Source organism: Malaya genurostris, chromosome 3, assembly GCF_030247185.1.
Source record: "Malaya genurostris strain Urasoe2022 chromosome 3, Malgen_1.1, whole genome shotgun sequence".
Classification (NCBI taxonomy): Eukaryota; Metazoa; Arthropoda; class Insecta; order Diptera; family Culicidae; genus Malaya; species Malaya genurostris.
Window position 1 is genome coordinate 231,466,825 of NC_080572.1, and position 15,155 is coordinate 231,481,979.

Consider the following 15,155-nt stretch of genomic DNA (forward strand, 5'->3'; position numbering starts at 1 on the left):
ATTGCAACGTTCCTTCAATGCTGTTTCGACAGGATTCCATTTCCATATACCGCGCAGTCGAATTAAAACTAGTTTTTTAAATATACTTAGATATTATCATTAGGACCATATTTAATCTGTTGAATATGTGTATTAGTAAATAAATAAATTTCTATGGCGGCGCCATTTTTGCTACTCCAGTTTCCTGGTAACGTAACGAAACATGAGAGAGAAATAAAATCGGCTCAGAAAGGCTGCCAAACAAGCGTGAGCTTTATTGAATTTTATGTGATGTAGTCAAACTTGTAACCGAAAATATCAAAACTTTCTTGGCCACCCGGCCACATCGAGAGTCATTTTGCACATTTGCGAAGAGCATGGGGAGAAATGTAATACGCACAGCGAGCCACGTGGTTTTACGCGACCTACTGGCTTTAGCACTTAAACCAAATACAAATAATAATACCCCTAAGTCCCATACCAACGAACCGCCAATGTTTGGTTCACAGCCTGAACAAGTAAGCCTAGCAAATTATTCCCTTTCATTGCGATAGTCTGAAAATGTGGAAGAAGATCGTTTCTGGCAACGCTTTATGCTAGTTGCTACGGTGCAAAACAAACTTGTTTGTTTATGTTTATCGTTGCTGTATTAAACTGCAACAATCAGTCTAAATATCACCGGCACTAGCACAAAAGATGAAAATGAACACAAACACCCACGAATCTACAAATATCAATACATTCATGGTGGCCTAACCATTCTAGATTGTTTAACTTACATTTCGCTTGTGATCTTGATTATCAGATAAAAACTGTTTGTTTATTTATTTTTCACTATAATAAACAGTAACTATGGTGAACATGTTCTTACCCTTCAGTGTTGCTAGTTTTATAGAAAACTCGTTAAAGTACATTGTCACTCTGACAATGTATCATGACAGTGTACCGCACGATGCAAAATGTGTCCTTGAAAATTTGTCGAAGTATTCCGTATTATAATTTGTATTTGCTTAAACTGCCTGACTTGAATGTCATACTACTCACTGTAGGGGAATGCACTTCCAATGTGATGATTTATTCGTGTATCAATTTGTTCAGGAAGAACCTGATAAGTTTTTATCTGGTTTTCGCATCCAAAGTTTTTTATTCGGTTCTTGCAAAAAAAACCGATGTCTAATCGATTTTGACATTGCCAAATCCGAGTACGGTTTTGGCTCTCAATGTGTTTCTGCGGTTTTTTTTTCTCTTAATGTTTTCATCCGGGTATTGCATTCAAAAACGGGCTTCTCAAACTAAAATACACTTGTCAAATTTTCGCATTTAGCCGTTCAATTAAGGGTTAAATTACTAGAAACTTAGCTTGAATCTAATTTTATCAAACAGAGTTTAGCGGGTGTATGAAAGTTAAGAAGCATTTACGTAGGATTTGTGGATTTAGAATAGTTTAAAGGGAATCGTACCGGGTCAGATGAGATTTGACGTGATTTTATTAAATGATGTGCGGTGATTTGCGATTCGGTATCAGTTCAAGTACGTATAAGTTCCAAATATTGAAGTGTTCATCCAATATCCGCCGAATTTGATACACACTTTCGAATATATGAACAAAACTTGTAGGTAGTTCCTGCTACAAAATGCTCGTTAATTGATTTAAATAACGATGTTTAAAATCGTTTCCAAATTTTAGTCTGGAAACGCTACATTAGTGCAGTTGGTTGAATTAGTAATTGAATCACAACAATTGAATACTAGTCCATTGACAAACAATCAGGAGAAATCAGTAAAAAGCATTCTGTTAAGATTTATTATCGACTAATATTTTATATAAATAAAACATCTCATCGCCAATTAAAGTCCATTTCTACTCGTGGTTTACTTCCTCTGAAATATGGCTTTATAACTAGTATTGCAGTTTTTTTCAACAACGACGATCATATTGATAGTTTACAGTTTTTTTGTGTTCCCATCTTTGTCACAACTCCCCCGTTCGCTACGTTAGAATCCGCTACCTAATAACAATTAGTGCCGTACTCAAAGATTTTTCTGCCACAGTTCCATCAACAGCAGACGGACCGACTTCCAGTGACATTGAACCACGAACCCCCGGCAGCGAAGAGATCAGTGCACTTGCAAACACCAAAAATCCCACCCAATAGTAGCTATGGGAAGTGTCGCGGAAATGGAAACAAAAGCAACTTAGATTACGGACTGGGAGCCATTCGAACGTTAATATTTATTACCTGTTGGAGTCAAGCAGACGAAGCCAGAACAGCAGGGCGGCCTTGGTCATCGTTAACCAGAAGTATATGACGATTTCCAGTGCTGTTACAGCGTAGCAAACAATTTTCCTAAGTCGCTGCCAATAAAAACTCCTTCCGCATTCTGGCGTGAGCTCTTCCGCCTGGCACGTATCGGTAGTTTCTAGAAGTGCTCGAATATACTCAAGATGAGGACATTTTTGAGCCGTACAGGAACAATTCATTGTGGCTTATTTTCACAGGAATTTTGAATTTTTGATCAAATGTTTATTTTTTATTTACTAAACCTAAATAGAAACTGTCTGTCAACTGGCCAGCTGCATGGACTACTGAGGTTGATTTCCGACCTTTGATTTACCAACGTACTAGACAAATGAGCATTAACGATTTGGTTCATAAAATTCGAGACACTTCCAAGGGTAGCATCGCCTGCTTAATTCTATAGGTAGCGAGATTTGAAGATAATTTAAATACAAACAACGAACCATCTATCTGGTACGTTTTGCATACAATTCGGTTGGTACATCTCGGTACTTTTGACATATGCGGAAGACTTGAGAACTATGTTCATATTCCATCACCGTATACACTGGAAATGGTTTCAGTGTGATCACTTCCGACATCCGGTGACGACGTGGTCGTCACATTAGTTGACATTGGAAACACTTCGCCGGAAAATGGTGCTGAGCTGGCTCCGTTGAATGTTGAGATAAACACGTTGACTAGCGTGATCAAAAACACACCAATTACCGATAAGTCATTGATGCGATCGGCTGATCGCATCTCTAGTCGTTTTCGGATGTTGAACCTGTCGTTTGGGAATCGAAAACAATTATTCGTACACGATCGTTAATTCAAAGATATGCTTTTATTGGTCTGATTCTCACCTGCTGTTATAAATAAGTGCCAAGCCCACGACTAGCTGCATCACCAGGCTAGTGATGATGAGAGCCATGCTGGTGTAAAAATATGGATGTCGATCACCGATATCCATCACATAGCGTAGTTGATTAGTGTTGGCAGATACCAAGGCCAGATCCATCATACCCTGAGCGATCGATTTTTTCTGGACAAAATTCGAAAGTTCCTGAAAAGGTATTTTCCTATATCTAATTAGATGTCTTTACGATCGTCCATGCTTTTTCATACCGCATTATGTGCTTCGTGACGAGGAAGTAATCCAGGAGTTTGGGTCGGTCCTTTGCAATCAAAGATTTATACATAATATATTAGCAAAGTACGAAAACGGGGAAGAAAAAACATATATATTACAGGGATAAAAAAATCAAGATGTGTGATTTGTTAAACGATTACATTCAGGCACCTGTATAGTACTCGCACGTGGGGACAAAATAAAGATTTTTTATGGAAAATTGATATTATATCGATATTTTGCCAAACGAATTTAAAAGTTTCCATACTTGAAATGCTATGCCATCAATAGAATTACCACTTCGTTTAGCTTTCAAAAAGTGATAAAATTGGATAGAACAAATAACGCATTATGAGTCATTTCTAAAACTTACTGTTCATACTTAAATAGATGTAAAAAAGACGAAATACATATCAAAAAGTATATTAGCAATATAGAATTCACTTATACAGGATTCAAACCAGCATATCTTCTCTAATAATTGGGACTACTCAGTTGAGTTACCCCAAATATTTGGAGAAACATCATCTCGAAAGCAAACTGTTTTTGCCTTTCTCTATAGAAAGGTATTAGAATTGCTGGAAAAACCGACTTTCGAACGGAGCCTCGGAGACCCATAGTGTTATATACCATTCGACTCAGTTCGACTCAGTGTTTTTTTACCGTGCAAGATTCTCGGAGATGGCTGAACCGATTTTAACAAGTCTAGGCGCGTTTGAAAGCTATTATTTGGCCATTGATCAAGTTCGAAGATCAAATGACTGTGACTTTTGCTTCCGGAGATATGATGGTATAAGTGACGTAACTGCCAAAACGCAGTTTTTTTTACCGCGCAAGATTCTCGGAGATGGCTGAACCGATTTTAACAAACTTAGGCTCGTTTGGAAGCTACTATCGGACCATTGATCAAGTTCGAAGACCAAATGGCTGTGACTTTTGGTTCCGGAGATATAATGGTATAACTGACGTAACCGACAAAACACGTTGATACTGCTCTTATATATAAGGGTGCCAAAATTTTGGGATCACCTCTATTTTCGTAAAGTTTGGAAAAATGATGCTGACTTTGGGACATAAACACTGAAGCATGCTACTCGAATCAATCTGAATCAATTGGTGTCAAAATTAGTATCCGAAAATATTTAAGAAAAGTATGAAATATATTTTCATGAGACTGTTATGAAAGAAGAGAAAGGCATTATCACACCACTAGGCGGATTAAGAAGGGTTTTTTTCGTATTTCCAGAAAAACCACACCCAAGAATCTAGCTTTGGGTGAACCAATTACTATAAACATACATATTGAGTAGTTTCTGATAGCAATAGTTTAGTGACATAATCTTATGTTCGACTCGCAGGTTTTGACCACAACTTTAAAATGAATATAAAGAGTAAAAAACAAATTACGTTTTAAAGTTATAGTGCTAATATGTTACATTCGCAATTTACTCTACCAAATATCTGAATAATATACTATTGAGTAAGCTGAGATCTTTTATTTTAAATACTAGTATAGTACTGTCAAAATCTACAATTTGTGTCCATCGTGGATGTCTAGATTACTCTTCGGTTTACGAACCAGTTACATACACTTCCGTTCTGTTCGAAGATCAGAATTGAAAAGAGGACGAGTCAGTTTTGGTGTCGCTTACTTTGATTGAACATATGGTTTTATCTCTATGGATACAAACAACATATTACGATGGACACTACCTTGTGCATATTGCAAGATCTTTATCTTTTCTACTAGGTGAATTAAGAGATTTCCAGTAGTCATTTTGTCAATCTTTTTGACCACAACTTTAAAATGAATATAAAGAGTAAAAAACAAATTACGTTTTAAAGTTATAGTGCTAATATGTTACATTCGCAATTTACTCTACCAAATATCTGAATAATATACTATTGAGTAAGCTGAGATCTTTTATTTTAAATACTAGTATAGTACTGTCAAAATCTACAATTTGTGTCCATCGTGGATGTCTAGATTACTCTTCGGTTTACGAACCAGTTACATACACTTCCGTTCTGTTCGAAGATCAGAATTGAAAAGAGGACGAGTCAGTTTTGGTGTCGCTTACTTTGATTGAACATATGGTTTTATCTCTATGGATACAAACAACATATTACGATGGACACTACCTTGTGCATATTGCAAGATCTTTATCTTTTCTACTAGGTGAATTAAGAGATTTCCAGTAGTCATTTTGTCAATCTTCATCAATTGAAAGTTATAACTGACTGACAATTTGTTTTAATTAGTCGAGGCGAACCATAAAGCAAAAAATGATTAGTAATACTTTGTAAATGTTTTACTGCGTTACAACAACCGTGCACAGAGTAGAAGTACAATAGAACTTCATTCAATCGGTTTCTGTTGCTGAGAAAAATTGAGTTCAAATGAGGAACAGACATATTTAATAACAATATATATTGTAAATTGCGATTCAGTTTTACGTTTCGTGTATCGGATTGTTCGTAGGCTCGGGACAATAGCTGGACAGATCTCAGTTTCCCAAGAAACTAATCCTTTGATTTTTTTTCCTTCTACTAGATGAATGAGCAATTACGTATATTATTCAGATCGTAGAACCTTGATATTACTAATTTATTTACTAATCAAGTTTCAGCAGAACTAATCAAAAGCTTTTTAAAATCAAACATCACTACTAGTAAGCACTAAAAACAATTCAGTGACTTTCCGAACGTACGTTTCAACAATATCCGATACTGAAGTCCCGAGTGGTCTTGATTCGCAGTTCTTGTTCGTGGAAACTGAAGGAAAGTTTGAAATACTATCGCGTAACGAATAAAAACTTCCCCGGATTTTCTAAATGGAACCTGCTACAAAATAAACGAGTGAATAGGATTCAAACAATATAGTTGATTCATCGTAGTGACATATTCTAAAATTTTTTATAAAATCATATTAAATCACCAAACAAAGCACAACAGATTTCACGCACGACTTGATTGTTTATTATATCCGCTTTATTATTTTGATTATTTATTGAAATTATTAATTCGTTATATTGGTTGATCTGGGCAACCGGCTACCGAGAAAAAAAATATAAATTTATCGAACAAGTATTTTTTTACTATTTATTAAATAAACCGATATATATTATCTCTGTTATTAACTTTGTAATATTAACGGATTTGCACTATGATTGATTTTTATCATTCGATTTATAATCTTGAAAGACATGCAATGACATTGTAGAAGAAAGCATACCATAGAAAAATTTTCTCCAAAGCTAGCCGGACATTGATAAGGGGCTGTTCATAAAAGACGTCACGTTTTTTTTGGCAATTTTTGACTCCCAACCCCCTTTGTCACAAATTGTCACGGCAGCAAAGACCCCCCACCTCCCCTATGTCATATGTCACGAATTCAAAATAAAAATTCATCTCAATATATACTCAATATGTATGACAAACCATACAAATATGAGGGAAAAATCGATTTATTACATGCTATCATTAGATTTAAAAATATCTCTAAACTACAAAATCATCGAAATTATTTTATAAATATTATTATTAGGTATTTGATCGGAATAGATGAAACATTTAAATCACCTGTTTTAATTCTCCTAGGGGTACACAGATATATTATTTTTTTAGCTAGCTTCCTTAGTATAGCATACAGGGCTGAGAAAATAAAGTCAAAACCTCATTAAATCGAAATCACTGCCGAAGAAGATCGCTTGTGATCTTTCCCAATAAAGATCACTTCTGATCAGTGATCAGTGATCTTTAAATCACAGCGATCAAAATCGGTACGTCACACAAAATTGGTAGTAATGTTGAGCTAGAATGATTCTTGATTCATGTAAATTCAATCATTGGATGATTCGATCAGATTTGATCTTGGTGGAGGAAAATCACATATGATCAAGATAAGACATGATAGCATTCTCTACGCAGTAGCAATGCTCCATGCAAAATTAGTTTAGAAAAATATTTCACACCACATAGTGATTAGAGCGACAAAAGACTTTGTTTTACTTCCAGCTGGTTGATGCTGATGATGATGTTTATGATGATGCACTATTTTGATTCAACTCAATAATACGCTTTTTGACATGAATTTAATTTATGGAAGTAACAGGAGCACAGGGTTTAAGCACACAGCAGGCGCAATGTCATAGTAATACTTCATATTTTCTTGATATTTAATCCAAGAAATCTTTTTGATAGATTAGACAAAATCTATTTAGTATCAAGATTTGATATTATATCTTATTTCGTTATTGATGAGGCATACCAATTTCAGTAAGTACAATTATTCCAGTGGTTTCTTTTTCAAATGGAATACAATTGAATATACTGCATCAGAATAAGATAAGAGAAATTTTTTGATACACTATTCTCAAAGCTAGAAAATCAAATTCGTCTTGCTCTTGCTTTGAAGTTACAATGATAGAATTTTATATTTTGGTGGTATTTTCGCATGCAGACTTTGCAATGATTTTTGATATTTTAATTCTTATTTCAAACTAAATAATGTTATTTTCTACCATAGAGATGTTTGGTTTTAATAATTGATTTGCAAATCACTTCTAGCTGGGCTGTTACTCCTGTGTATGATATTCAAGTTAAACAGGGTAAATTAATCAGCTGCATGACATGCTTTATGACTGAACATGTTTTCCTTATCATTATAATTATTGATAATCACAACATATATGTTAATGTTATTTGTTGGTTTCATTGATAGTACTCCGCCAACATGGTGTTGCTGAATGAATTTTAAACACATCAAGAAGCATGAAATTTCGATGCGACCGACCAAACAAACTTTTTGAAATCCTTTCATTCTTTGTGTGGTTTATATTCCACATCTGCTTACTACCTATCATAAGATTTCCGAAAGTTAAAAAATCCATAATTCCAAGCGATTGGTGCACCCAAACTCATATACATTGACTAAAATTGTCAGTGCATAACTTAAGTTAAACCGTTTAAAGCATCGTTTTTTTAATCATATTAGGGACAATTTATTAATTTCGCTAATCTACTCAACCACTCCGCCCCCCCCCCCCCCCCCCCCCTAATTTTTGCTTGATTTTCAGAACTGTTCGGAGAAAGATAATACTAATCTGGTACTGTTATCAATCTCCTAGTGGTATTATCAATCTCCTAGTGGACCCCAGCCCCTATGTTTTTGCTTGATTTTAAGAATTCACTAACTCACTCGAAGTAACTTATTATGAGATTATGAAATTTTAAAGTGACCACCGGCGAGCGCCTCGGTAGATCCGTACAGGCAAAGCAGCTTACTCTTTCTTCCTGGTTACTTAATTGAATTGGTTTCGCATCTGGTTAAAAGGCATGTTTAAAGTCACACCGGTAGTCCATAAAGCAATGAAACCCACAAATCACTATTGCCGTATAACAGTTACTCTGCTTAAGAATTTGTCAGTGTTTATTCGCCTATGGGTATGCAATCGTGTGTCTCATTATATACGGGTTAATACACTGATAAGTAAAACAATCTGATATAAAGTAAAATTCAATTCAAACTGATAATAGGGAGTACGATGTTTAGTAGGATATCATAAAACTATTCCAACATATTTCCGTTGGGACTCAAATCATATTTTGATACACTGGTAACAGTTTTATAACCATAGATTTTGTCTGTAAAATGTTCAGATGAATAGGGCAAATATTCACGCATTTTCCGTAATAACGACCGATATATCATCTGTCAATATTTTGTTTGAAAGGGTACAGCAAGCTAAAAATGATCAATCGAGTCGAGTAGTGGACTTCCGGTGAAACTCTCAATGGGTGAGCACGTTGTATTGTGTTAGTCCGGAGAAAATTCACAAGAAAGAAAGGATTTTTATACGTACTTTGACGACTCGACAAAGCCACACGGCGAGATTTTCGCTTGTAGTCCAGTGAAAAGAAAGTCTATTGGGCTATAACCGAAAATTAACGGGCAATATAGCCTTAGTTACTGTGCCATCAAATCGGCGTCATCTCAAGTGAGGTGACGCCAACCAGAAGAAAGAAGAAGACGATGAAGAAGAAAAGTAGAGTAGTAAATAAGTTATTGAAATACGGGGCATATTCTAAAAGTAAGGACCTATATTTCTTAATTGACGTTTTGTAACACGAATAATCCTATACGTAAACGCTTTCGTGGGGTACATTTTCAACCTAGAATTGTAATCTCTCTAAAAATAATAAATTTCAATGTATTTACAAATAAATAGTACCTATCGCAAAGAAGCTTGTGAAATAATATTTGACTTTGGTCAATTTTACTATGAACTGTAATTTTTTTGTAAAACATGTCTCTACATTACGTCGAAATACTCTCTTTAACTACAGTTTGCTGAGGTACAAATGTGCCCCATAGAGCTTTCTAGGGTTGAACCCGTGCATATTTATACGGATACTACTCGAATCACTATTTTTGGTGATGTTTTGATTCAGTACTCATTTGCCTATCTGTGCACCCAATAAGCAATGTTCGCGATAATCGCTCGCGCTTCTTATGAGAAAAAGAATCTTCAGCTACTGAAAATCATCGACAATTAGGCTATTTTTCAAAGAAGGGCGAATCATTCAAAATTAAACAAATCGAGTTTATTTCTCCTACGAATAAATGCTTCAAAATCCTACAAATCCGCAACCCAATTTAATAATTCAGGTAATTTGTAGTTTCGGTACCATAGAAAATTTCTTTGAGATTTAACCATTTTTAATCGGTCGTTACTTAGTAAATCTTGTTAAACAACACCAACCACAAAAAATAGAGTTAGGTAAATTTCTCTTACCTGGGAATCCCTGATTAGAAGGTTTGTCTGCCTGCAAGTAAACAATAAAGTTATACATTATTTTTAGAATGCGATAGTGTTTGAACATTAACATTTGTTTGACAAACTACTAAGTAACATCAGTTTCGCTGCACTCAGAAAATAATCATCTAATAAGCTATGTGATAAAGTGATCGATTTGCCAAAAATTTGACAATAACGAATACTCAATTTTGAAAAATTTTTGAAAGAACGGTGACAGATCGAAGAACATGTTAACTGAACTGCCTTTGGTCAAATTTGTTTCGAATTGTTGGTTTCGAAGACACCGGAAATGATGTTCGTAAGTAAACAGAACCTACTCACACAATCGCAATATTTTTAAAAGTTGTACAATATTTCAGAACTGATGTAAAATTTTGCTCCGGTTCTTACAAAGTTTTTAACAATCAATTCAAATGAAAGCAAGTGGAATAAAATAAATTCTTTCCTCGCATACACAAGCAAAATGTCTATTCCCGCGGATATTCCACAAGGTTCACGAAGATACTTCTTAATCCTCTCGATTAGATAAGAAACCAAATTAATAACTAATCCAAGTATAATATTTACCGACTGAGCGACGACAGAATCCGGTTTGAATTTTTCGGATTCTACAAATTTAGTCAACTGATGGTTAACATTCTCCGTTGAGCCTTTGCAGCTTCCGTAGTCATCTTCTAACTCCTCCAGGTCCACCACAGAATGGTATCTAACCAGTTCTCGAGAGGTTGAGGTGACACTGTTTGCGGGTGGCGTACGTCCTAGCTCAGAGCCATTTACTTTCTGGCCCAATGTCGATAAGCATGCTTCATTCGCTTTCGTTCTGTTCCCATTTTGATCTCTTAGATTTTGTAACAAACCTTCTATATCGAAAAACTGTTCCTTGGTCATTTTTTCGTTCTCCATTGCACGACGCCAAACTTATTGCGATTGCGCTTGAAGCTACTGTTCGAGTGAACTTTTGGTTAATACTGATTAAAGAATTCGATATTAGCAGGTGTCACTTACTTCAAGTTTTATGCATCATTCGTTATCAAACACATTGAGTATCTCTGTCCGTACATATCAAGGTTTTTCTAAATCCTATGGCACACAACAAAACCAAAATGTTTGCACTTTACATTTCGTAAGTTGTGTCGTGTGCGTCGATGTTTTCAATTTCCCTGAAAATATGTAATAAGCTTGAATTCTACTTTGAAAGCACAGTCTTGGTATTACTATCTTTTTTGTTAATTTTTACCATTTTATTTCAACAGACTTCTCTACCGATTTGTAGCGTACAGAACCGTTACATATCACATGTTACGTCTCAGTTTTAAGGAAAAAAAATCGGGTTCTGGTTCTGGAATTTGCATATGAAGCTGGTCGGAATGCGGGTATGTGAAACCGAAATGCAACCAAAAAGTAATCTACCGTGTTCGAATCAGGCTAGGGTAAAACACGTGGGTGGGTAATGTCACAAACAAAACTGGAGGTCGGTAATACGAACAAAACTAACTGCAACATACTTCAACCGGCTTGTAGGACCAATACCATATGCCTTCAACCACCTACTTTAAGGCAGATTCGATATTTTTTAGTGAAATGTAATATTGTAATATAGTGTACACAGAGCGTTTAAAATTTGCGATTACACTCTTTTCTGTCATCAGTGCAAGCAGTAAAGTTTACAAACCGTGAGTAAACAGACAAATATAAGAGTAAATTCAGCAGCTAGAAGTTCTATATGGAAAATCTATAATAGAACAGAAACTGGAACAAACGAATCCCCAGCAAGCCGTTCTAGTTTTATTTATTCGACCAGTTCTTCTGATAAATTTAAAACTGGTCTAGGATGCAGTTCTATTTTTTGTATATTTGAAACACGAGTAAAACACTGCTGGGACTGCCAGTTTTTCTTGTTATAAAATCCAGATTTAAATTTTGTAGCTGACATAAATTATGCATCTAGAACTAAAATACTCCTGAACATGCCCTAAGGATGTCTGATGACGGACTGATTCAAATTACAAAACACAGTATGTCATATTTGAATTCTCATTCAGAATTTTATGTGCATGCAATTCAGTGTTGAATCCGAATCAATGCGAATTGCAGTGCAACAAACGATTCCGATTGAATTTCGCGTCCAACTGAAAAGGAAATGGTCAGGAAATCTACCGGAATTGAGTGAGATTAAGCGAACTGAATTTTCAATTCATTTTCTTCTTCTTCTTCTCCTCCTCCGATTTATTTTTTCGTTGAATTCGAAATACAAAATTTTATACAGCTGCATATATAAAATATAATTTTCAAGTTCTAGTTCTAGTAAAAGACCAGTTTTTCCTGGAAACTGTGAGCGAAAACTGTTGAAATTTGTTGAGAATGCTGTCAAACCGTTTGTTTGAAGCTAGTTTCGAACCTATGCCGTTTTTTATTGGAAAAACACTGGTGGGGTGGATTACACTGATTTTGCACTGGTCAGTCTCAGTTTTCTCAAGCGAAAACGACATAAGAATGCGTTGAAGACTGTCCCAGAAAGTATGGACGCAACCAAAAACCGCTGCCATTTCGCAATGGTTCAGAATCTGGCTGGCGTCCTGTTGTTTACACTCTTCTCTAACCACTTGTGCAGTTGTTTATTCGTTTTCATTAGTTTGTTTCGAAATGCAGGAACTTTCAGCAGGTGGTGCACAGAACGCGGACTGTCACTGAGTGAGATAGCAAAAATGGAAGGAGTAAGTGAAAAAGTCGTGCAAAATGCAATCAGGAAGTTCGGTGAGGATAAACCGAAAACGGCTCGAAAAAAAGGTCCTGCTAACCCTCAGTTGAATAAACGTATACTGAAGGCGTTCGAGCAAAAGAAGGAGGTTTCAGTTCGGGATGTGGCCAAAAAAGTAGGCACTTCGAAGTCCAATGTTCTTTGTGCTAAAGAACGTTTGAATCTTCGAACCTATAAGAAGCAGAAACAACCAAAACGTAGTCCGAAACAAGAAGCATCGATCAGGCCGATTCCCGTCTTGGTTGTCTTCTGGCCAGATCTTGCTTCTTGCCACTAATCGAAATCTACGGTAGAATGGTATACTACCAAAAATGTCACTTTCGTCCCAAAAGACATGAATCCACCAAATTGCCCACAACTTCGACCAACTGAGGAATTTTGGGCATTAACGAAGGCACATCTTAGGAAACATGTCTCGGCAGCCGAAACCATTCAACAGTTCGAAAAAAAAATGGAAAAAAGTGTCAAAACTTGTCGCCAAGAAGTCTGTACGAAATTTAATGAGGAACGTTCGCAAGAAGGTTCGCCAGCTAGTCTACAATGGCGAAGTAGCAAATGTTGAAAATAATATTCTGTTGTTGTAGTCTAATATTATCAATATATCGAACAAAATTTGAATATCTAACACTTGTGAATTATTACAGCGAAATCAAAGTGCGTCCATACTTTCTGAAACAGTCTTTATTCGATCCCAAAAATTCTATTCGCACTATACCGGGACGACCGATCCGGGACAATCCGGAACGTTTTTTCCTCATCGGCGATGACTGAGCTGCCGGCGTGTGCATGTATTGGAATCCGGCATAAAATCCATTTGGTTGCCACCGATATTCCTCACCGGGAATAGTGCGAATAGACTTTCAACACTGGTGGCGAGATAAAGCGGCTTTGGCTGTGTTTGTAATTTTCTCACGAAATTAAGTATGGCGCCGGGATCCAAGCAATTAACACCGGGGTAAAACATGGCTCAAAATTCTTTTTTAGAGCTAATATGAGGTGTTTTCGGATATGTAGTTTAATTTCTCCAAGTTATCATGTATTTCCGTCTTGGTAAATATGAAATAAACATTGTTATCGGTTATAGAAACTTAACGTGGTTCGGCGAATGATCCTGTAACGCTCGATATTTACACTTTCTTCTCCATATCTTCTTGTTTTTCCAAAAACAAAATGACAACCGCACTCACACATAAAAATCTCGCCACCTGTCCATTTACCATCGTGTGTTTGTAGCCTGTTCGAAAAAAGTTGTGTAGTAAAGTCTTATCTTTTGACAGACACGTGATCCATGTAGCTTTCTACCGAAATTCAAGCTTGCTACGTTTTTTTCATACGGCGCAATGTTAGGGCATTCCATTCCTGGTTAGGCTCAAACAAACAATACTTGCTTTACGATTATGACTCAGTCTTAAGGCCAGGTTCCTTTATCCATAAATCAATCGGCTTCGTGAGCAATTCAAGCGATTGCGTCATCCAGCTGCTGGTTGTTTGCGTTGGAGAAAAACTTAACGAGAAAAGGACAACGATGGGGAACATTTTAAAAAAAACAACCGTTCTAATGGCTCTAAACGTTATCTACACTGAAAATAATTTTCACGCTAGTATCGTGTGCAAAGCATTTGAGCTATTACTACTTGTAGAACACATGACATTCATGAAAATATACACTTAACTCATAAAATGAGTGTCAAAACTGATGGAAATCAGTGGAAATCGTACCACATTTATCACAAATGCACATCAAAACGATAAGATATATCGTTACCTCTAGATTCTATATGAATTTCATACGAATGTCACATTGTTTTCCACATAGATTTCAATTGAAACACAGTTCATCGAATCAAGTGTTTTGCACATACATTTGATTCAATAGTAAAACATATCACATCCAAAGGAAAAACACATCAAAACTAAGGGAAATATAATCTAATATTGCATCTCAGTGAATTTGCGCATGAAATCTGAAAACAAAATCGCTTTGATTATGTATTGAAACGAAAAAGAATATTAAATTGAAGGTCTGTTTACATATGAATCGATCGTGCTAATTTTTATCAATGTAAAGAAGTATTAAAATTACTTCTTTGCAACTCGAAGTTAAAAATCATCAGTTTAGTGCAAATCTAGAATAATTTGATCATCTTTGTGATTTGTGTGTGTTTAGTGCAAATCTAGAATAATTT

The 15,155-nt window shown here is 35.8% G+C and overlaps 2 protein-coding genes across 2 annotated transcripts; both read right to left on the reverse strand.

Moving 5' to 3' along the window:
- Window positions 1-1,755: 1,755 nt before the first annotated feature.
- On the reverse strand, window positions 1,756-2,590 carry LOC131437725 (uncharacterized). The gene is made up of 2 exons (XM_058607249.1): window positions 2,220-2,590; window positions 1,756-2,138 (listed from the first exon to the last, which is right to left on the reverse strand). The coding sequence occupies exons 1-2, from the start codon at window positions 2,459-2,461 to the stop codon at window positions 1,985-1,987; spliced, it is 396 nt and encodes a 131-aa protein (XP_058463232.1). The 5' UTR covers window positions 2,462-2,590; the 3' UTR covers window positions 1,756-1,984.
- A 120-nt stretch (window positions 2,591-2,710) lies between these two features.
- Window positions 2,711-11,148, reverse strand: LOC131437724 (ninjurin-B-like). The gene is made up of 5 exons (XM_058607248.1): window positions 10,779-11,148; window positions 10,188-10,218; window positions 3,387-3,436; window positions 3,125-3,324; window positions 2,711-3,045 (listed from the first exon to the last, which is right to left on the reverse strand). The coding sequence occupies exons 1-5, from the start codon at window positions 11,112-11,114 to the stop codon at window positions 2,805-2,807; spliced, it is 858 nt and encodes a 285-aa protein (XP_058463231.1). The 5' UTR covers window positions 11,115-11,148; the 3' UTR covers window positions 2,711-2,804.
- Between the last annotated feature and the right edge of the window lie 4,007 nt (window positions 11,149-15,155).

Bases quoted from the DNA above. Each gene is read 5' to 3' on its own strand.
- LOC131437725 (XM_058607249.1), bottom strand. From the start codon at position 2,461: ATGAATTGTTCCTGTACGGCTCAAAAATGTCCTCATCTTGAGTATATT. The intron at 2,139-2,219 runs GTAATAAATATT...CACTTCCCATAG, and splicing joins CGTCTGCTTGACTCCAACAG to CTACTATTGGGTGGGATTTT.
- LOC131437724 (XM_058607248.1), bottom strand. From the start codon at position 11,114: ATGGAGAACGAAAAAATGACCAAGGAACAGTTTTTCGATATAGAAGGT. The intron at 3,437-10,187 runs GTAAGAGAAATT...TTGATTGCAAAG, and splicing joins TTCTAATCAGGGATTCCCAG to GACCGACCCAAACTCCTGGA. The intron at 3,046-3,124 runs GTGAGAATCAGA...CCCAAACGACAG, and splicing joins GCACTTATTTATAACAGCAG to GTTCAACATCCGAAAACGAC.